Consider the following 23,147-nt stretch of genomic DNA (forward strand, 5'->3'; position numbering starts at 1 on the left):
GCTACAGTGATTCAAGAGAATTGTGATTTCTCCTAGGGCTGGGGCGCAGAGTACCACCGGCAGGACGTGACCAGTACTCCATGTTGGATCGAGATCCACCTGCACGGGCCTCTGCAGTGGCTGGATAAAGTCCTCACTCAGATGGGCTCTCCTCTGAACCCCATCTCTTCTGTCTCATAGTGCAGAAATGCTCTTAACTATGTTTTAGTGGACTTGTTTTAAGTTTAGAGAAATTTCCAGTACAGATACTGTGAGCTGACATGGAAAAACAGATATCATGGCTTATTTTTTCTACATAATTGTGACCAACACATTTGTATTTTTTGATGTATCTACATTTGTTTGTATTTGTGTTCATGTGGTTAACTTTCAGAAGTGTTCTAAGAGGTATGGCATATTATGCCCTGTTCATCTGAAACTGGAACATGCTTTTGCTTATTATCCCAAAATTTTTAAAAAGGAGTACATCACATTATGAGAAATTACAGTGTGAGAAGATATGTATAGTGAAAAGTGAGTTTCTTATCCTTCTCCTGAATTTCTAAAAGCTGTTTCCAACAATGGCTTTGCTCCACCAACTTTGTAAATTCATTCATTGTTCTGTAGAAGCCTATGGTAGGGACTTAAGAGAAGCATGGCACCGTGTCTGCGCAGAAGCCTGAGCGGTGCTCTCTTGAGCGGTGCTCAGTAGCAGAGTGACAGTTTCCAGATGATGTCAAAGCAGTTACTTTTAGTGTAGTTAAGTGTCTGTCAGTGTAATGTGACCTCATGCTAGGTATGTTTTGTAAAACATTTACTTTTTTAAAAAATTGCAAGTAATCTCTAGTATGTCATTTACTCAAAGTCTGTCATCAGTCCTACTTTGTAGCTCGTGACGGTGCATGCATGGCCTTCTTCAGCTACGTTGCTGCTCTGGGCCAATTATTTCAGAGACTCTAACTTTTGACTCTTTTATTTTGCACTTTCATGGGTAACAGTTCCTAGTGTAACATTTGGTAAAACACTCAAGTGACTTTGTCTTAGGTCTTCTCTTTACTTCCTTGGTACTCCTTTGTATTAACCGTACTGCAATTTATAGCATACAGTTGTAGGAAGTTACACTTTTTCTAGTTTTTAGTTTTCAACCTAGGTTATAAGGTTTTTATTCTGTAGCTCTAACTGAGGTGCCTTTTTAACTCCCTACGGCTTTGTGGTGCTGTCGCTGCGAGAGGCTGTGTAGTTGCCACGGGTCTTTCAGCGTAGCGTGCTCCTCGTGCCAGGCCCCGTGCGCTTTGGCTTGTGCCTCGGGAAGAGGCTACTGGTGTGATAGCCATCGCGGCAGCAGTGGGTGCTGGGATAACTGATTTTAAGGCATTTACATATCAAAGAATGCAGACTGTGTCCTTTCTTAGCATCTGTGCTCTTTTTCTATTTTCCCCAAACACAGCCTTCTAAAGCAAAGATGTGAAAGCTCTAAGATACCCATTTAATCATTGGTGCCTTTGGCTTAAGTAGAGGACTCTTAGCCACTTCTTCGAGGGAGCAGATAGATGCGGAGCTGTGGCCTGAGACTGAAGAAATTGCTTTAAAAAGTGACTGGGTTTACTTGCTGGAGCCTTCTGAGAATATTCAGAGCTGCTTTATTCCTCTGCTGAAAAAGTGTTATTTTGGTTTTTGACTCTGCTTTGCCCTTCCTGCTTTTATGAGGAAAAACATATTTTTTTTAAAAGGAAAAGATTATGTGATTTGTTTTCGGTGTCATTATTTATTTCATTATATTCAAAGTGCAGCCACCGGGTGGTTTTAGTTCCTTAGATGAGGTGCCCTCTGTGTGAGACCACAGCTCTTTGCTGGGCACGGAGAGGAGCTTGTTAGTCAGTCACCTGGACCTTCGTGGCCCTGTCAGGCGGCATATGTTCTCAGACTTGCAGACGGCATCACGCATGAAAGGATGGCTTGCTTAGTAGTGGAATGTAGTGTCCTTATCATTCTTTTGTTCAGCAGCCTCATGACATGATCCTCGGAACAGATTTGTAGAAAAGCAGTCACTCAAGTTGAATCACCCACTTCAGGGAGCTTTGCTGACCTTGTAGAACGTATCGACTTGTCTTATTGATGTTGCGCTGTGTGGCCATCACATGGCAGCTGGGAGAGCTGGCAGCTTTTTATGTGATTGACTTTCTTAATATTTTTCTCTCAGTGACAGTAAGTAGCTGCTAACTGCTGAGAGTTTCATGGAGAAGGACGAGCCTAGTTTGTTTCCTAAAGGTTGTCATTTCTGCCCTGTGGACTTTAAATGAAAACTACAGTCTCGCTGCCTATAGCTTTAAGGCCATTCACAGATCTGAGGATAGGCAATTAAAATTTTGAATAAGATCAAAAAGAAACAGAAATGTAAAGCTCTGGCCAGTAAGTAACCTCTAAAATTGTTTCAGTAAAAGCATACTTTTAAGTTTTTGTTTTACGTATGCTTTATAAATTTATGAAAACTCCACTAGATTTTATGGCATGTAAAATATATTAATGTGGGGCTGAAGAGATGGCTTAGTGGTTAAGGCACATGCCTGTGAAGCCTAAGGACCTAGGTTCGATTCTCCAGGTCCCACGTAAGCCAGATGCACAAGGGGGCACATGCACCTGGAGTTTGTTTGCAGTGACTGGATGCCCTGGTGTGCCCATTCTCACTCTCTCTCCTTCTCTCTCTATCTCTGATAAATAAGTAAAAAGTAAAAGAATTAAAATATATTAATGTATACCTGCTAGAGAGTAGAAGCTACAAGCAAAGTTGAAGCCAGTTTGTCAAATGCAAAAGGCAGAACAGAACCCAAACTGATCTCAGTCATAAATGTAAGACACACACTACACCATCATCTCCATGTTCCAAAACATGAGGGCCTGGATGGTGCTGCCCGGCTAAATTTATAAAGCGTAATGTAGTAGGCATGCTATTTGTCTACCAGAATCAGTACGTTTTTTAGAGAAAATTTGAGAAGCCAATCAAAAATACTTGCACAAAAATATGAATTTGCAGTGTAAGTATGTATGGTGGTTAATGTAGCTGACTTGCAGACTTTAAACCAGGATGAGTAAAGAAGCTATACCTAATAGGACAAATAGAAGATATGCTGGTTTTTTTCCTCCTGGCACGTGAGAGCAAGACATTCTTTTGGGATGTAAGTGACCAGTAAGCATTCAAATCTGAAGTTCATTGTCAAGAGGTTTACCTTATCAGACCTTCCCTGTTGCTTGTACCTGTGGGAAACTGGTCCTGCCCCTACAAATAATAACCTCGTGGAGGAGAAAGGTTGTACACAAAGGCAATCCTGTTGACAGCAGAGAAATTCTTGGTAGTGTCTACCAAAGTGCTGTACTTTTGTGCCAGTTTACATCCATTCCTCATTTTCTAGTCACAGCCTTCAATATTACCTTGACTGTTAGCCACTAAAATATATTCATATCTTTTTTGCTTCCTGAGGAAGACAGACTTGGTTATATTATGTTTTGTTTTGAGATGGGGTTTTGTTGTGTAGCCCTGGCTGACCTGAATGAAACTCAAGATGTAGCCAGGCTTACAACAATCCTCTGCCTCTTTCTACTGAGGGGCTGAGGTTACAGGTAGGTAGGCACCATTGTGCCCAGTGACTTCTGAATACTATTTTTTGAAGAGTTCAGAGCTTTTGTCTGTCTTCCTGGTTAAACCCTCTCTGAATCTCTGGGCTCTCAATGCAAATGTATTTCTCGAGCCCACCAGCTAGAGAAGCCAGCAGCTTTTAAGTCAGTAGTTTCTAAAATGTTTAGTGGTAGTTCAAGGGAGGGAGCTGCTTTCTGTTTTACGGGCAGTCTCATCAACTAGCTTTGGGGAGGGGGCTCTCCAGTCCAGCAGCAGTATTCTTTGATAAGGAAAGAAGATAAAGGTTATTGGAAGGTTTTCTTATCAAAAAGGTGGTGGGTGTGGTGGCAAAGGCCTTTAATCCAACACTCTGGAGGTAGAGATAGGAGGATTGCTATGAGTTTGAGTTCAGCCTGGGCTAGAGAAAGACCCTACCTCAAACAAACAATACCCACAACAACAACAACAAACAAAAGGTGCATGTAGGGAAAGTGAAAATTCAAGGCAGTTTGTCCTACATAAGCAGAAAACTCAACCTAATGAACAGAACCAAGGGCAGGTCTTTGGAAGTCACTGGATTGCAGTCTTTAGTATAATCTGAGAACAGGAAGTAGTGGTACTTGTCAAGCTTTTGTATCATTGGATTGTTCATGAAGCAAATTTGTTAACTTTTTAGGGCTGTCGCTCAGTGGTAGAGTACTTGCTTAGCACACAGAAAGCTCTGTTCAGTCCTCAGCACTGCACAAAACTCCTCCCCACATGTAACCGAACCATAACTGAAGTGGCACTCTAAAGTTGGACAGTGTACAAAAGCCAAGGAAAAGGAATTCCCATGTTGATTTTCAGTGAAAACGCATGTGATAGTTATTGATGAGAATTGCTGTAAGGCAGACGATGAGTTACTCATTGAAAAGGGTTCATGCTGGAGTGGAATCCTGTGATTGCTTGTAGAAATGGTAAGAGGTTTGTATCCAAATAACTTGGTTCTTAGAACGTTTTGTAAAACTCCACAAACCATGATCCTTTAAGGATTTATTTGAGGTTGCTTTTTACCAAGTACATAATGTTGTGTGCCTTCATTAATAGATAGTGCCTTTCTTAATGTGAGCTGGTGGCAGTCTGCAAAACTCCACTTAGGCCAAAGAATCTCAAGTCCTTTGAAAAGGAGTGTTTTAGAATCAGAGTTTAGAGTTCTAATGTCATTGGAAATGAATTTGCTTCAGCCTACTCATGAAACAGTTTAAATGTAGGGAAGCTTGGGACTGGGAGATGGCTCAGCAGTTACAGGCACTTGTTTGCAAAGCCTACCAACCCAGGTTCGATCCTCCCAGCGCCCACATAAAGCCAAGTGCGTGTGCAGTGTGGCCCATGCAGCTATACTGGTGTTTGTTCGCAGCAGTAAGAGACTGCTGTGAAGAGGGTTGAGGATAAGCAGACACCTCAGGGTTGTCCTGTGACCTTCACACCTTACCATGGCATGCACATGCCTCCCCCTATATACACAAGCAATTTTTTTAAAATTTAAATGTAGGGAATCTTATGAATGATGGCTGGGCATGGCATGTAATGCTCTTTTTAACTTGGTTGATTAAAATTGCAATTGGAAACTTTCTTTCTTTGGGGTTGGAGTGGAATCATGGCAAGTGAGCCTGTGTGTGTATCTGGCTACATTCTCTTAGATACTTCATACTGCTCGCAATGACCAAAGCGATGGCAGCACCGTAGGTCTGCTTCTGACTGAGACGCACTCTGCTTCCGTTTCTGTTGTAGAAGATGGAATTCTAGTCACATGCTTCAGTTCTCTTTTTGATACTTATAAAAATGTTTAGATTTTACTGTATTGTGCTTATCAAAGCCATAACACTAAAGAAACTTGTTTTGCATATTGTTTGCTAATACTTTATTTTAATAAACCTCAAAATCTGTTTAATGTGTCTTTTTTTTTTTTTTTGAGACAGGGTCTTTAGCCGAGGCTGTCCTCAAACTCCTCATGTATCAAGGATGTCCTTAATTTCTAACTGTATTGTCTAGGTTTATGAGGCACATTTAGGGTTGATACCAAGATGTTGAGTGTGTTAAATAGTCACTCTACCAACTGAACCATATCCCTGACCCTGGTCATTGTTCTGAGTTCTGCTTCATTGGGTAGAGTTATAAAAGATGGATAAAATCTTCATTTTATGCTGAATTAACTGTGTGTTACTGATAGGAAATGTACATATGACAAGTCTTCCCATGGAGCATGAGATCTTGTCACAATGAACTTTAGTTTGGTCCATTCTATTTGTATAGGAGTTGATGTGTTTTTCTGCGTTTCTCTCTCTGTCTCTCTCTCTCTCTCTCTCTCTCTCTCTCTCTCTCTGTGTGTGTGTGTGTGTGTGTGTGTGTGTGTGTGTGTGTGTGTGTGTGTGTGTTTTAAAGGTCCATTACAGGGCTGGAGAGATGGCTTAGCGGTTAAGCGCTTGCCTGTGAAGCCTAAGGACCCCGGTTCGAGGCTCGGTTCCCCAGGCCCCACGTGAGCCAGATGCACAACGGGGCGCACGCGTCTGGAGTTCGTTTGCAGAGGCTGGAAGCCCTGGCGCGCCCATTCTCTCTCTCTCCTTCTATCTGTCTTTCTCTCTGTGTCTGTCACTCTCAAATAAATAAATAAAAAAAATTTAAAAAAAAAAATAAATAAAAATAAAGGTCCATTACAGGTGTGTTTTCCATGAGTGGCAGGGAAAAGGGAAGGGAGCCAGCTGGCACAGAGAAGGGGCATTTCTGTAACATTCCGTATATACACGAAACTACACAGCCAAGGCAAGAGTCGCTGTTGTGGTTAGAAATTGGCAGTGTGGACTCAGGGAAGGATAGGTAGGGAGTAGGAGTGGCCTTTAAAAAAAATACAACGCTCACAAACTGGGTGCCTATGGGAAACCAGAAGATCAACAGCAGTTTGGGAAAGCCAGAACCCATGTCAGGGATGGAGGGAGGTGGAAGATCTAGCTGATCGGGGGTGGGGAGGTCCTGTTGGACCGTGTAGGAGAAGGGATTTCTCTTCCCATGCTGGAATCTTCCTCCAGTCTGGCAGGACTCGGGCCTGCTAGATATTCTATGCAGGGCTGCTCACAGAGCCTTGTCCTCCAGGGAGATGACCAAGATGCAGCTGTCCTTGACCTGGGTGCAATTTGCTTATAATTCATGCTTCACCCTTGTCAGGTACTTGGGAGTCCTTGGAGCTGGCACTGATCATTTTTTCTCTTAACATGTACACCTGGAGGCCCCCAAGATGAACACCAGGTCCTCCTTGGTCTCATAGGTTGTGTCACAAGAGGGCATGCACAGTCCTTGTCTGGAAGTGTCTTGACAAAGATGGTGCAGGGGCCGTCACCTACAAGGACCACCTTGTCCTCCTCCAGGATGATGTCCCTCGTGTCTTTGTTTTGCTTCTCCACTCCGTCTGGCATTGGTGACTTGCATGCTTTCATGTTATTGAACGTTCCATCAGGAGCAGCCACTCCAGAGGCCATGTTTCTTGAAGTGAAAGGGAAGATAACAAGGGGAGTCAGAAGAACTGAGGCCAGCAGCTGCCACCAGAATCGGACTCTCGTGTTTGGTTCTGTAGGATTTGGGCCTGGCATCTGAGGTTTTGTGTTTGACCACTAACTGTACATGATCTCACTGTCTGGGGGAGAGGGTCTTTCTTGGCTTGTTGGAGGATGAACAGGCAAAGCTGGCTGCAGGGTCTGCCTCATGGCTCTTTCCTTAGGTAGAATGCTGAACCACCTTGCCTTAGTTTCCCCATCGAAAAAAAAAAAGTCTTCATAGGTAAATTAACATAAAGTATGTAGAGCAGTGTCTAGCATAAAGCAACTCAGTTTTAAATTTATATTGTACATTTCTGTTACCTTGATTTAGATAATTATTTCTGACACTGATCTTGGTAGGTGACCCTTGAGTATCTACTGTGCATTAATTAGCTAGGTTTTTCTTTGTTAATTTGGCCCCTCCCCCTTTAAAGTTGTCACACACTGGCTTTTTGTCCTCACTATGCTACATGCCTTCTCCACCCTCTGCGTGACATGGACAACGGACACCGCCTGGGCCCAGTCAGGAAGGAAGGTGTGCACCCCGGGTGGGAGAAAAACCCAAACTAAAGACTTCAACCCTAAAAGACTCATACAAAACTTAATACAAAAAAATAAAACTTCCATAAAAGTTAACTCTGCCAACCAGTTTGTTCTTATGTCTTCTTTAAGGAATTCTGTAGCAATATCTCTTATTTCAGAAACATAGTTCTGGTTTTTATTTTTAAATTTTTTTTGTTTATTTTTATTTATTTATTTGAGAGTGACAAAGAGGCAGAGAGAGAGAGAGAATGGGCGCGCCAGGGCCTCCAGCCACTGCAAACGAACTCCAGATGCATGTGCCCCCTTGTTCATCTGGCTAATGTAGGTCCTGGGAAATCGAGCCTCGAACTGGGGTCCTCAGGCTTCACAGGCGTTTAACCACTATGCCATCTCTCCAGCCCCTGGTTTTTATTTTTAAATACACTTTTCCTGGCAAAGATTTCAGGGTGCTTGTGACTTGAAGATAATTGACTTTCAAGTTGCTGTGGTCCAGCTGTTGGAATGGGGCTAGTCCCTGGACAACAGTTTTTATTGCACTTGGCATTTTATAAGTATTTCTAAGAAGGCTGTTAGACCTTATGTTCATAAGAAGCATTTATTTAAAATTCTGTATAATAAAGTATGTGTGTGAAGAAGGAAGCAGTTTTCAAGCCCTCAACCATGTGTTTAAATATAACTGATTTTTAATAATTTTTTAATGATTTTTATAATTCTGTTTAACAATGTTTTCATGTTCTTACAATCCAAATCTTTTGGTGGTTTTAAGAATTTTTAAGATGAAGGTAGTGGGGTTATAAGGAAAATTTATTTGATTTTTAAAGCATTTTTATTTATTTTCTGAGAAAGGCAGATATAGTGAGATAGAGAATGGGCGCACCAAGGCTTCTAGTCACTGCAAACAAACTCCAGACATATGAGTCCTCATGTGCATCTGGTTTTATGTGGGTACTGGGGAATTGGACTTGGGTCATTAGGCTTTGCAGGCAAGTGCCTTAACAACGAAGCCATCTCCAGCCCCAGGAAAATTTATTTATTTCATTTATTTTTTATTTTTATTTTTTGAGATAGGGTCTCATACTAGCCCAGGCTGACCTGGAATTTACTATGTAGTATCAGGGTGGCCTCAAACTCACAGTGGTCCTCCTATCTCTGCCTCCGAGTCTGGGATTAAAGGTGGGTACCACCACACCCAGCAGGAAAATTTATTTTTAAAAATATATTCATTTATTTATTTGTACTCCAGGGAAGGAAAGTATGGGCATGGCAGGGCCTCTTGCTGCTACAAACAAACTTCAAATGCATGCAGTTTTTTATGCTTCTGTCTTTATGTGGTAGAATACTGGAGAATTTAACCCTTGTCAACAGGCCTTGAAAACAAGCACCTTTAACCTCTGAGCCATTTCCCCAGCCCTCTAAGGAAAGTTTAAAGGTGAGCTACTGGTGTCTAGCACTCTCATATCTTAAAGTATATTGGACAGGGGTGAGGAGAGGATGTTGGCCAGGTGGTATCAGGTAGTGTGTGCTGCGCACACACCTAATTCCTGCACAGAGGCAAGTTGTTTGTTCATTTATTTGTTTGGTTGGTTGGTTTATCTGAGGTAAGGTCTCACTCTAGCTCAGGCTGACCTGGAATTCACTATGTAGTCTCAGGGTGGACTCCAACTCACAGTGATCATCCTACCATTGCCACCCAAGTGCTGGGATTAAAGGCGTGCACCACCATGCCTAGCTGAGAGGCAAGTTTTTCATGATGTTTAGATCTGGCTTTTAAAAAATGTATTATATGTATCTATATCTATCTACCTATCTATACAATTTTTATTTATTATTTGAAAGAGGGAAAGAGGCAGAGTGCAAGAGAGTGAGAGAGAGAATGGGTGTGCCAGGGCTTCCAGCCACTGTAAACAAACTCCAAATGCATGCGCCACCTTGTGCATCTGGCTTATGTGAATACTGGGGAATCGAACCGAGGTCCTTTGGCTTTGCAGGCAAGCACCTTAACCACTAAGCCATCTCTCCAGCCCCTTTAATGTATAGTTTTATTATTGACAACTTCTATACTTCTATACTTACTGACAATAAAACATGATAATTCCCTCCCCTCCCCCAATTTCCCCTTCACAGCTCCACTCCATCATATACCCTCCCTCTCTCCATTAGTCTCTATTTTGATGTCATTGCCTTTTTTTTTTTTCCCCCAATAATGAGGGTCTTGCTAGGCACTGTGAGTTCATGGATATTGAGGCCAATTTCTGTCTGGACAGTTGCATTGTAAGGAGTGGTGCCCTTCCTATGACTCTTACATTCTTTCCACCACCTCTTCCACAATGGACTCTGAGCCTTGGAGGGTGTGTTAGAAATGTTTCAGTGCTGGACACTCCTCTGTAACTTCTCAGCACTATGTTGCCTTTTGAGTCATCCCAGTGGTCACTACCATCTGAAAAGAGAAGCTTCTCTAACCAAAAGTGAGAGTAGCATTAATATATGAATATGAACATTAAGTGTAGTGATTACTGAGCAGTTTGGTGAGAATATATGCATTTAACCAGACAAAAGCAGACTTTATACCCCTAAGGCTCATAATCTCCCCTGCCATATGCTTTTGATTAGGTTTTCAGTACCAGGCATGTATTCTCTCCCATAGAGTTGGCCTTCAATCCAATTAGAGAACAGTTGGTTTCCCTTAGAGCAGACATGTCACTATTGCACCCCTTTGGTCTCGATCATTTGGCCTGGCTGGCCAAACTTGAGGCTTCCTGTGTCCATTGTTTTCACCACTGATGACTTTTGTTTCCCATAGGGCTGCATGCAGTACAGGTTTTTTTTTAGCTTTCAGTCGGCTGGTCTACAGAGGAGGTTTTCAGCTCAGCTCCAGCTTGATTTCTCAGTGACCTTGCTGCTCGGGCATGTGACATCTTCAGCAGTAGGGTCTTACCATCTGTTTCTCATGGGAAATCAAGGGCCTTGGCAATAGCCTGTAATGTTTTGGAGGCAAGAAGGACCTCCCTGGTCAACAACTCACTGAAAAGTATCCCACCCCTGGCACTGAAAATTTTCTAGTAACAATCTATGGCTTCTGGATGTGCCATTATCCAAAACTGTAGGTTTTCATATATCTTGTTCAGAATATTTTGAAATTTGATTGACCCACGCTTCTTTTACTCATTCTCTTCCCCTGGCTTTGCTTAGGTCATTCCACTCCCTGTAATCTATGCTTGTAATTACGTATTTACAATACCAGTCCCTCCCCCTTTTAAGACAAAGCCTCCTGTTGTAGACAGCTTCACATCACTGGGATGAACAGCCAAACCAGGTACAGTTTATAGGAGCAAGGGGTTTATTTCAGGCTTACAGATTTGGGGGCAGTTCCATCCATCCAAGCAGCGAGAAACAACGGTGGCAAGTAAAATGCCACCACCAACAATCATCCAAAAGCAACAAGTAGCAGGGACCCTGCCAGAGCTCAAACTGCTCTGCATACCTTTGGGCTAGGAATCAGATCTGCCCCCAGTGACACTTCCTGCAGCCAGGCAGCTGGCAACCCAAGTTACAAGCTTTAGTAAAACACCTGAGTCTTATGGGGACCATACATTCAAACCACTGCACCTGTGGAAGTAGCTCTGGCTGGTCTGGGTCTCATCAGGATGACTTGAATTTTTGATGTGTCTCCCTTCACCTCCTCAGTGCTGGGCTTAACAGGCACACCTTGCCACACCTAGTTTTGAGGCTTGTGTGTAACATTGGGGATCGAATCCAGGGCTTGATGCATGGTCGGCAAGTGATGGGCCAACTCAGCTGTACCCCCTTCCCTCTGTCTTAAACTCTTACCTCTCCGTATCCAATACCTCTTGTGGTGGTTTGATTCAGGTGTCCCCCACAAACTTAGGTGTTCTGAATGCTAGGTTCCCAGCTGATGGAGATTTGGGAATTAACGCCTCCTGGAGTGGTGTATTGTTGGGGCTGGGCTTATGGGTGTTATAGCCAGTTTCCCCATGTCAGTGTTTGGCACACTCTCCTGTTGCTGTTGTCCACCTTATGTTGGCCAGGGGATGATGTCCACCCTTTGTTCATGCCATTGTTTTCCCCTGCCATCACAGAGCTTCCCCCTCGAGCTGTAAGCCAAAATAAATTTTTTTTTTTTCCCCTCAAACTGCTCTGGGTTGGGCTATTTCTACCAGTAATGTGAGCCTGATTACCACACCTCTCATCCATTATTGCTTAAGATTTCATTTTTCCTGAAGTAGAGTCTTGCTCTAGCCATGGCTGATCTGGAATCCACTCATGCAGTCTCAGGCTGGCCTTGAAGTTACAGCAATCCTTCTACCTCTGCCCTCAAAGTGCTGCGATTAACGGTGTGCGCCACCACCTCAGCCTCTCTTAAGAATTTTATCAGGGCTGGAGAGATGGCTTAGCTGTTAAGGCACATGCCTGCGAAGCCTAAGTACCCCGGTTCGATTCTCCAGGTCCCACGTTAGCCAGATGCACCAGGGGGCACATGCGTTTGGAGTTTGTTGCAGTGGCTAGAGGCCCTGGTGGGTCCCTTCTCCCTCTTTCTATCTCTTTCCCTCTCTCTGTCTCAAATAAATAATTAAAAATAAAATCTCTAAGAAAATAAGTAACTTTTTTTAGAAAAGAATTTTGTCAGCCAAGAAAGCATACACTATAATCCCAAACCAGCAGGTACCCACTAGACATTTAGGCATGGGCCCTTCTCACCTATTCTGGAAGTGACTGTACACTGGTCCTCTGTTTCCTTCCAGTGGTAAGTGGCACTCTTAACTCCTTTTCCCCAAAGACTTCTCAGAGAAATGGGTTTGGTGCTACAGTATTTTCTCTCTCTGCACTCAAGGAAGCCTTTCAATGAGTACAGTGTTTCTCAGCACCTTACTGTCATGTTTCTTTACCGTTTGCTGCATCACCTGGAATGTAGACTAAGGACAGGCTGGTGTCCTCCTATCGCACTTCCTGATAGGCTGATGGTGAGGACGCAGGGCGTGATTTGTTGTCATTTTTTAAACTAGAGTTCACCTTTTAAACAATGTCATAAGTTAATTCTTAGCTAAATGATTCCGAGTCAGCATTTTATTAGATCTCAGTACCGTATCTTAAAAGAAAAAAAAGGGAGATTTGATAAGAAGTTAATGGCACTTACACCTATTCCTTCTCTTTGAATCTTCGGGCCTTTGCCTCAAAGTAATCAGCTGCCAGCCATTGTTGCCAGGATGATCTACAGGGCTAGCAGTCACGTTGGCACGTGAGCCTGTTGACGTTTAATGCTTTCCCAGAGAAAGCAGAAAGGGCACCGTTTCCTTGGTGTATCTGACAACGTAATAACCAAAAGTTGTGCTGTTTATTTCAGAGTTTAGAGGCGAGGGTGTTAAGAACTGTGTAGCTTGATCTGAGTGTCCTGGTTTAGACCCTATGCTCTTTCCCAACTGTTGGATGTACGTAAGGGACAGACCTTCCACTGTACTCAGATGGGCCACTGCGGAAAGTGCTTTTGAGAGTTCTAATGTGACAGAGCTGATTGTACACTTCAGAGTGAGAAGGGAACTTGCTTGAGCATGCGTAAGTCACACTGTGGGACAATTCGGGTTGAAGAAAAGCGTGGCAGCCTGACAGGTTTTTGTCTCACGTACAGTTTTGTCAGTGTTAGTTGAGAAACAATGAAATGGTAAACATTCCCTGGTTGCTTTTTCTTTTTTCTTTTAAACTGATTTTTAAATTAATTTTTAATTATTATTTTCTATTTATTTGAGAGATTGAAAGAGGCAGACAGAGAAAGAGAGAATGGGCACGCCAGCGCCTCCAGCCACTGCAAACAAACTCCAGATGCGTGCGCCCCTTTGTGCATCTGGCCTACGTGAGTCCTGGGGAATGGAACCTGGGTCCTTTGGTTTTTGTGGGCAAGCGCCTTAACTGCTAAGCCATCTCTCCAGTCCTGGTTATTTTTTCTTTACGTTAACTTCAGAGAAGTGCAGCTTTTCATTATCTTAGAGCTGTGTAGGCCGAATGAGTGTTGCTGGGTAACGTGAAGGTGAGTGCATGGACAGACTAGATGTAACCATTGAGACAGACAGCAGAGGAGACGCTCATGCAAAGGTCCTTGCATTGTGTGCTTAGTAAACTGCAGGAGGGTCACACATCTCCAGTCTTCAACTTTTCAGCTGGGTGTGGTCACGTGACCATGCCGACCAATGGGAGTATCGGCAGAAATGGCACGTGGCACTTGCACATTGTGCCTGGAAGTGGAAGGTGCTCGCCCCTCGCCCTTCTGGGATGGGTTATATTCTTGGCATCTTGAAGGGACCTCAAATCCCCTGTGAGAGATTAGCTGGATTAGGTCCGCCTCCTGGCATGCCTATGAGGGGTTCTCAGGCTTAGGTTCATCCTGGTGAGAAGATTCGCTTAAGCTATGGCTGACACCATTTCATGGGCCCATGTCCTGAGCTGTGAAGCTGCTTCTGGTTGGCTATTCCCCCCCTCCCCCCCCCCCCAGCAACGACAGCATAAGTGCTACACGTTCCCAATGGCTGCAATGCAGAGACTGTGGCAGGATCAAAAAGAGCCACACTGCAGGGGACAAAGAAGCAATAGATGAGGACGGAGCCCTACCATCCCTAGCGTGTCACTGAGGGGACACCTGCAGAGTGTGTGCACGTGTGTGTGTGTGTGTGTGTGTGTGTGTGTGCCTTGTGACTACTGAGACCAGAACGTCATGCTTACCTGCTCGTTCGGTTACACCAAAGCTTTTTCGAGGGCTTGCTGCAAGCCAGTCTTCATGCTAGACAGCAGCGCTGGCGTCCTTGTGCCTCCTGTTCATCTCAGAGGAGAGAGAAGCTGGAACAGGAGGAAAGGAACTGAAATGCAGACTGTGCCAAGTTTCCGAGTATCTGTGTTTTTTTGTTTTTTTTTTTTTTCTGGCCTTGAGAAATAATATCAGGTATGTTCCGCTAACATTTGAGAGCTATTTGATGCCATGCAGGGGCAAGCAGATGAAACACCAATCCTTTTCTTCGGGGCTCGTCCCTCTTGCCTAAGGGGACGCAAGGTAAATCAAATAGAGCGTGTTTACTGGGGAAGTCTAGGGAGAAAAGGCTGGGGTGGCATCAGAGTTGGGAGGATGGGAGTTACAACTGTACATGGGGGGCCAGGCAAGATCTATTAAAGTCCAGGGAATAGTGAGGGAGTCAGTAAAGATGAAACACATACCTGTGCCAGGCTATCGAGAAGGCATGGGGATTATTGCTAAGATGTCATCTTTCCTACAGGAAAAGTGGTGTTTTAAGCAGAAATAACCAAAAGTGTAAACTTCTAAAGTGTGTATTTAGTCTCTGGAGAAGATAATTACTGAGGTGTGTGACATAGACGGAGACAGGGAATGTTAGCTGTGACCCTGTGGACTTCCACTCTTGAGACACTGGCTCCTTGGAGGACCAATCAGGAAGTGAAAATTCAACTCAGTATTTGATACACATTGTGACATCTGGTGGAAAAATCAAAGATGTGTTCGGGTGAATGCATAGATAAATTTCCCTTAGTTCCTCGTTCTGTTTTCCCCAGTAGATTTCATTTTACAAATACCTGTTGAGTGCTGCTCTGTGTTTCAGACTAGTAGGCATTGGGAAAGACATCTGTCTTCATCTCATACAACTTCCAGGTTCGTGTGGGACAGGGATACTCTTAATTCCATAGGATTCGGGAGAGGACTGTGACCTACCAGGGCATATAACTGACCTTTGTGAAGGCTCAGGCCAGCCCCTTTTGAGGAAGAAAGATTTAAGTTTGGAAGAATGATAAGGCATAGGCAGAAGAACCTTACTGATCAAAAGGCCTCATGTTCCAGAGAAAATAGAGAAAATGTGAGAAAATAGAAAGTTGGTGGTGGCAAAGATTCTGGCCATGATAGGCCACGCTTAGGGTTTCATATTTAATTATGAGAGGAGAAGCCATTAGAGTGTGAGCTGGGGCCGGAGGCAGGTCTTACAAACAGATGTGTTTTATTAGGAGGTGGGGGAAAGGAAATGCAGAGCTTTGAGGGTGAGTGGTGGTGGTGGTGGAGATGGAGGGGATGGAGGCAATTTCTGGAGGTAGAGTCCAGATAACAAGCTGCGTACAAGAGGATGCCAGGCTTGGGCAGTCATGTGTTGGTGCACTTGATTGGCGCTGAGAATGCTGGGGGAGTATCTCATTTGGACAGAAGGACTCATGACTTGTAGACGTGCTGAGTTTTCTTGTGAGATAACCAATGAGGGAGGGCAAGTGGGGCTAGGGTATGGTGTGGGGGCATCTGAAGACCTAAGAGCGGATGAGATTCTGGAGAGCTGGGCTCTGACTTTGGGCATACCCGCAGGGGAAGTGGCAGACCTCTGGGCCGTCTCGTGACAGCACGTGGCTGAGAAAGGACTTCTGGAGCCGGCATCGTGGTTAATCATGAAAGCAGCTCCCGTTCAGAGCACTTCCTAAATAAAGAACCCAAGCAAGGGGCTGGGGAGATGGCTCAGTAGCTCAAGCTGCTTGCTTGCAAAGCATGTTGACTTGGGTTCAGTTCCACAGCCACCCATGTAGTGCTGCTCACAAAGAGTGGTGCAAGTGTCTGGCATTTGTTTGCAGGAGTGCACACACAAGCATGTGAGCACACACACACACACACACACACACACACACACACACACACACACAATTAAATAGAAATTTTAAAAGGGTTCCCGGCATGGCGGCACACACTTTTAATCCCAGCACTCAGGAGGCAGAGGTAGGAAGATCGCTATGGGTGTGAGGCCACCCTGAGACTACATAGTAAATTCCAGGTCAGCCTGGGCTAGAGTGAAACCCTACCTTGAAAAGCCAAAAAAAAATTAAAAAAAAAAACAAAAACAAAAACACAAGCTGAGCACTTTACTTGCAACGTCTTAGGGTTGGAAGTTGCAGAAGGACAGGACAGTTATCTCCATTTTAGAGTGGCGGAAGTAGGCACCAGACATTCAGAGATGTGATGAAGGTATAGCAGGAATGATCAAGCCCAGGCCACCTGGCTCCAAAAATCAGGCTTTTGGTCACTACTGTTATCTCTCCCTGGTTCCTCCTCCTATCTGCAGCCTCCTCCCTCCCATCCCTTCACCCTCTATCAAAAGTATCTTCTGGGCTGGAGAGATGGCTTAGCGGTTAAGCGCTTGCCTGTGAAGCCTAAGGACCCCGGTTCGAGGCTCGGTTCCCCAGGTCCCACGTTAGCCAGATGCACAAGGGGGCGCACGTGTCTGGAGTTTGTTTGCAGAGGCTGGAAGCCCTAGCGTGCCCATTCTCTCTCTCTTCCTCTATCTGTCTTTCTCTCTGTGTCTGTCTCTCTCAAATAAATAAAATAAAAAATTTAAAAAAAAAAAGTATCTTCTCACTAACCTTCTTGCCTGCTTCCAATGACTGGTGATGGCACAGAAGACCCAGGCTCTTCCTGTTTTTATTTTCTTATCTTTTTGGGTTTTTCAAGGTAGGGTCTCACTCTAGCCTAGGCTGACCTGGAATTCACTCTGTAGTCTCAGGGTGCATAGAATTCATGGCGATCCTCCTACCTCTGCCTCCCGAGTGCTGGGATTGAAGGCCTGCGCCACCACGCCCAGGTTTTCCTGATTTTAGTCTGTCACAGTTGAAGGTATTTCCAAGGCATTTTAGGATTCAGATACCAAAGGGCAGGAGGATGGGTATATGTGATCTCGCCCCCAGATAACTATCATAATATAGAATACCATACATTGGGTAGATTGCACAACAGAAATTTTATTTTCTCACAGTCCTGGAAACTGGAAGTCCAAGATCAAGGCTCTGGCCGATTCCATTCCTGGTGAGGGTTTGTAGATGGCCCACGTCTTAGTATGTCCTCATAGCTTTTGTTTACTCAGCTTCGGGGGAGGGAATAGATCAAGGCTTCACTCTTAGGGTATCATGGCACCTTAATTCCTTACTCAAAATATAGCCATTCTGGGAGTTAGGGCTTCAACTTATGACGTGGGGAGCACATATACACTCGTCCAGTCCACAATACTGTTGTCATCACGTTGTCGTCCACTCACTTGTCTAGTAGAAGAGGATATGCACTTGTCCCTCCCCTGCTGCCCAGGGGAGAGTACCGAGGCTGGATCCAACGTGAGGAAGAGCCCACTGTTGCTCCGATAGTCCAACACTGTCCTAGAAAAGGGCATGAGGTTATTCAGGATAAAGTTCTGACAAACAGTGCTCTTACAAACTCAGCTGACTCTCTGGAGCCCATTTCTATGCAGGTCCAATTATCCAGAACTTAATTCCAGAAGCATCTACCAGTTCACTTGAAGTGGCCACTGCAACTTTCTAGAGACACTGGAGAGATATATTCCAAGTTGTGACCATCTCAGTATCTTTTGTTTTAACCCTTTGACACCTGGCACATTTTTTTTTTTTTTTTCATGAAGTGACCCTAAGGGTCCTGGTTCACCCTGGCAGTGACCGATAGCAATGTAGGAATTACAGGTGACTTTTTAGCCAGTTACCCAGTCATGACCTGCCCTTCCTTTTGCCTACGACCACGGAAGACAGTGGGCCCTTAGTGAGAGTGTGTCCCATCTAGGGGTCAGATTCCTGTCAGCGATACTGCTTCTGGTCTGCAGCTTGGTTAACATCTGAGAGCTCATTTTGCAAACATTGTGCTAGCATGTTCCATTGGTTTAATGTGCAACCCCACAGAGCTGGATGATATAATACTCATTTCACAGAGGAGGAAGCAGGCCCTAATAGGCTAGGTAATTCTCACAAGGTTATATAGCTGTTGAGAGGTAGAGCCGCAATAGAAAGCTAGGTAATTGAATGCCAGAGCTTGCCCTCTGCCCACGCTGCATATCGCTTTCAAATCTGGCCACTGAGACATGAGGTGTAGGAATGTTCCACTCCTGCATTACTCTCCTGCCTCTCCCAGTCCTCAGGGCAAGGCTGAGGGGGAACCCCCCCCATATCATCAGCATGTAGCTTTTGGCATGGGACTCATAGTTGGCACATTTGTTCCCATCTGGTATTCTCTGCAACCACAGTGCAGGTGGATTAGCCGTGTTATTCTTATAAAAGGCTCTGAGAAGTTTGACTACATTTCCAAAGACTAAACTAAAATTCTCCGTGAGGAGATTGTGGAATTTGATGTCACTGGAGCCTGGCTGACATTATTAGTTCTGCGAAGGTGCAAACAACCAAGCCCAGGGAAGTTTTCCGGTTTCTGTCACTGTCTCCACCGCTTCTGGGATAGGGGCCAAGGAGGGAATCTTGGACTATGGTTGAGAAGTGATGATAAGCCCTGCCTGGCCTCAGCCTCAAGCTTGACCTCTGAATCCCCTATGAATGTTGCAGAATTATGTGGCTGTATACATTTGGTGAGGGGCAAGAGTTCTTGCTTCAGACTCACCAGCCTCCTGTGACACCCTAAAGTGGCTTAAAATGACTGGACTTAGATAATTCTTTTTCAGTCAAAGCTTCTCTAAGTGCCAGTGCCCCCATTCAGCCAAATGACTCCTGGAAGTATTTTATACTCCCATTGGCAACTCACTAGAATAAGGTTCACCCTGAAAATAGGCAAGGTTACCACAGACTTCTTTATACGCCCCTCCCCAAGTTCTTTGAACTTCTTTCCCCTAGGCAGGTTTATTCAGCTCCTTTTTGGGGTTCTCAGGGCTGGCTTGCATCTACGTGGGAGGGAGAGCTTAACTACTGGACCCTTTTCTTCTGGCTGCAGGCCCAGAGAAGCTCTGCAAGCGAGCCAAAAGGGTCTCCACAGAGTCCCGCGAACAGGAATTTATTCAGCAGATCAGGGAGGTTTTCATGGAGTCTGTCTGAAAAATACTTCCCGGGCCACACAACTGGCCCTAGGGCAAGCTAAGGAAGACTGACCTGGGCCAGCGCAGGGAAGTGGGTCCTGGTCTCTTCTTGCTGGGGATGGCATTGGAGTATCCAAAGCGGCGGCACAACCAGAGATCAGTGTTCCCAGCGCTGCATCTAGTTCGGTGAGTTTTGATTGTCGAAATGTGGTCCCTGGAGATATGAGATGCAGATTCCCCACCGCGGAGACCACATCCCCCTCCACCGGCACCCCTGAGCCCCTGTTTGCAGAGGGAATATGGATCCCCCCAGCAAAACACTTTGAAACCCCGAGTCCTGTCATTTCCCTGTGGGGACTCGGTGTCTAGAAACCATCACTCCAAAGTCCGTTTGAGTTCGTGCTTGAATCCTGAAATGGTGGTAGCAGCCCGAGACAGCCAGTCCCGGAGACATTCAGCTCCTAGCTAGGTGCGCGCTCCTGGTGCCTGCTGCCCCGTTTGCTTGCAAAGTAAGGAAATCAGCTGGGCAGGCGAGGCTCCTGCACCCAGGTGGGCGCCTGTTTTACAGAATGGCTCCCTGGCAGAACCCGCTGTATTGGGGCAGAAAGATGGCCTGGGACGAGCGTCCAGACATTGGGATCAAAACCTTAGGCAATCTGGATCCTTCTTTCCTCTCTAGATGGAAGAGTCTTTAGGTCAAGACAAAGTGTCCCTAGCGGCCAGAGACTCCAGCTGTGTGGGAGTTTCCGGGGAAGAGGCCGGGACCAAGCGCCCCGCCGTACCCAGCGCTTACACGGGCCGCGTTTTCCAGGGCGCGCGGGCATCGCGCAGAGAGCGGTCGTGGGGCAGCGCGGCGAAGGCCGAGTGGCGTAGCTGGCAGCCGATGAAGAGGACGACGAGCGCCACCGAAAGCAGCAGGAGGAAGAAGAGCAGCAGGTAGGTAGGCAGGTCGGGCTTGGTGGTCGAGCTGTCCCGTATGCCCCGCGCAGTGGCCAGCTCCAGGGGCAAAGCGCCCTCTGCCTTGACCGTGGCTCCCGGGGCCAGCGCGCCGCCTGCCGCCGCCTCCGGGCCGCCGGTGGCGTTGAACACGTCTCCGTACATGGTCCCCGGGTCCCGCCGACCCCAGCCGGACCGTCTCACTCACTTCGCCTGCTGCCGACCTGCGCTCCCCGGCTCCTCCATGGTGTCCCCCCCCCTCCCCCACCTCCTCCCCTGCCTGGATGCGCGCAGGTGACTGGAGGTCTGTTCCTCCCTCCCCGCCCGCGGAGCCGCGGCTCCCCGGATACGTCCGTTCACTAGAAAGCCTTCGGAGGACCCCAGCTCTCGGAGCAGCACCCCTGGGGCTTTTGCTGTTTGGGGCTGTTGTCCCTAGACCATAGTCCTCGGTCCCTAACCGTCTTACGGTTTCACAGCCGCCGGGTCATCTTGGGGCACTGTTGGTGAGGGCATCCGCAGCCTTTCCGCCCGCGCTCAGCGCTGGATGCAGCGTGCGCGGGGAGCGCGCGGAGCCGTCCGCACGCCGGGCGCCTCGGCTTCTTGGAGCGGTCCCGCAGCCTCTGGTCCCCCGCGCGCTCCGTGGTGCTGAGCTGGCCAGTCCTCGCGGGCTCCCGGCTGCTGCGCTCTGGTCTGAGCAGGAGACTGAGCTCGGGCCTGGGCGGGAGCCCGGGAGAAGGCGGGATTGGCAGTGGCTGCCCCCCTCCTCTTCCCCCCCACCCCTGGAGAGGCTGCGCACCAATGAGAAGGAGAGAGGACACCACTGTGACTGCCCTCTGATCACTCATCAACAGAGGATACCAAAGAGGGACCGAGAAGGGGGAAGGGGGGAATGGGTAAAGGGCGGGTGGGGGGGGAGGAGAGTCCTTATTCCTTCTCCATAGCTCCGGGTGCTGCAAGGCATCACGTCTTGGCGGATGTGTGTGTGTGTGTGGGGGGAGGTACAAGCTGGGGTTTGAACTTGGGCTGCCCAGTCCCGGAGTCCACTGCGGAACATTGTAATAGCTCCTATTCGTGGCGATCTAAGTCGAGCACTGGATATGAGTTTCAGGGTTGTTCATACCCCCCCCCCACTGTAACCTGTCACCTCCATCCCCCCCCCCCAGGAGGAGCTAGAACCCCAGAAATCGTGTCACTTGACAAGGTCATGTAACTAACTGGGTTGTGATGCTAGGGAGCCTCACGCTACCGCCTGTGGATGCACACTCAGTGCTCCTCCGTGCGTCGTCTAAAAAGCACACACACACACACACACACACACACACAAACACACACACACACACACACACACACACAGAGTCGGGGTTGGGGAGCCATGTGAATAGAGATTCACAGGGTCACAGCAAGGAAGATGAGGACAATCATAGACTTATGATCAGCCACAGACCTTTCCATTGATGGTGCCGACCTGAGTCAGAGGCTTGGCTCCGCAGAGCTCGAACACTTGCTTACTTCCCTCTTTCAATGCTCATCCCACACCCCAGGAAGGAAGATGGCCATGAGTTCAAGGCCATTCTGGGGCTACAGAGGGAGCCAAGTCAGCCTGACCGAGGGAATACACACACACACACTCTCTCTCTCATACCCACTCCCTCACAGTAGGAGCCCATTGTTAAAAGCCTGAGTAGCTGGCTGGCAATAAGCTCACTTAGGCAAAAGAAAAAAAAAAAAAAGCAGAGGGATTGGTTGTTCCCCAGGGGGACTGTGTATACAGGCTTCCACCACCAGGCACTCACTCGCTCAGCAACCTTTGACTGCTCTGCTCTGACACAGAGGGGCAGGAGGAGGATATGGTCTAGCCACGGCTCACCCAGGTTGACAGCCTTGGAAAGACATGGTGTCCAGGACCGAAGTGGGAAATCAGATGAACTAGGGGAGGTTTCCACCTCTTCTGGGAGGGGAAACTCTTCACTTCATACAAGAAGCCATCTGTGGCAGTTTGAATGTAAAATGCCCCCATGGCCTCATGTGTTTGTGACTAAGCCTCCTACTTAGTCTCCAACTGGTGGAACCTTTGGGAAGTGAAGCCTTGCAGAAGGTGGTATATCGGGCCTTGAGGTTTCTTGGAATCCAGGCTTTATAGGCGTCGAGAGCTAGCTCGCTCCTAGACTACTTCCTTGCTGCTGCTATGGCAAGATGTGACAGCCTGGCTGCCTGCTCTACCATGCTTTCCCCGCCATAGGGAAGCTACCGCTCAAAACTATAAGCCAAGATAACCCCTTTCCTCCCATAAGCTGCTTTTGGCCAGGTATTTTGTCCTAGCTACGAGAAGGTAATTGCTACTTCTAGCTACCGTGTTTCTCAGCAAGTACCTACTGTGCCCTTGGAGTCACTGCCCAGCAGGGCCAGCACCAGGGTCTGTCAGGTGAGAAAACCAAGGCCCAGCTCTGAAGAAGACACTGGTTCTCAGGGTCCTGCAAGGGCAAGTGCTTTCTTCAGCTGTATACCCTAGATGTATCACTCCTCACCCCAGTCCAACCTCTGCTACCTCACTAATTGTGAGAGACTCTCACATAATCAGCCAAGCGCTCTGCCCTTTTCTTCTCCCTACTATGGAGATGTGATTGCCTGGGAGAGAGAATGAGACATCAGCTGAATAAACCAGGGGAGCAATTAGTTGTCCCCCTCTCC

At 46.6% G+C, this 23,147-nt stretch overlaps 2 protein-coding genes across 3 annotated transcripts in view; one reads left to right on the forward strand and one right to left on the reverse strand.

Moving 5' to 3' along the window:
- Smad5 (SMAD family member 5) overlaps positions 1-5,514 on the forward strand; it is a 36,295-nt gene extending 30,781 nt beyond the window's left edge. For both annotated transcript variants that reach the window (XM_045151811.1, XM_004665083.3), the window contains one exon: positions 37-5,514. In XM_045151811.1, coding sequence (XP_045007746.1) covers positions 37-180 — 144 coding nt within the window. In that variant the 3' untranslated portion in view covers positions 181-5,514. The remainder of the gene's footprint in view (positions 1-36) is intronic.
- Positions 5,515-17,444: 11,930 nt separating this feature from the next.
- Positions 17,445-20,624, reverse strand: Smim32 (small integral membrane protein 32). The gene is made up of 2 exons (XM_045153116.1): positions 19,597-20,624; positions 17,445-17,877 (listed from the first exon to the last, which is right to left on the reverse strand). Exon 1 carries the CDS (start codon positions 20,622-20,624, stop codon positions 20,313-20,315), a length of 312 nt encoding a protein of 103 aa, XP_045009051.1. The 3' UTR covers positions 17,445-17,877; positions 19,597-20,312.
- Between the last annotated feature and the right edge of the window lie 2,523 nt (positions 20,625-23,147).

Source organism: Jaculus jaculus, chromosome 6 (assembly GCF_020740685.1).
Source record: "Jaculus jaculus isolate mJacJac1 chromosome 6, mJacJac1.mat.Y.cur, whole genome shotgun sequence".
In the NCBI taxonomy this organism is placed as follows: domain Eukaryota; kingdom Metazoa; phylum Chordata; class Mammalia; order Rodentia; family Dipodidae; genus Jaculus; species Jaculus jaculus.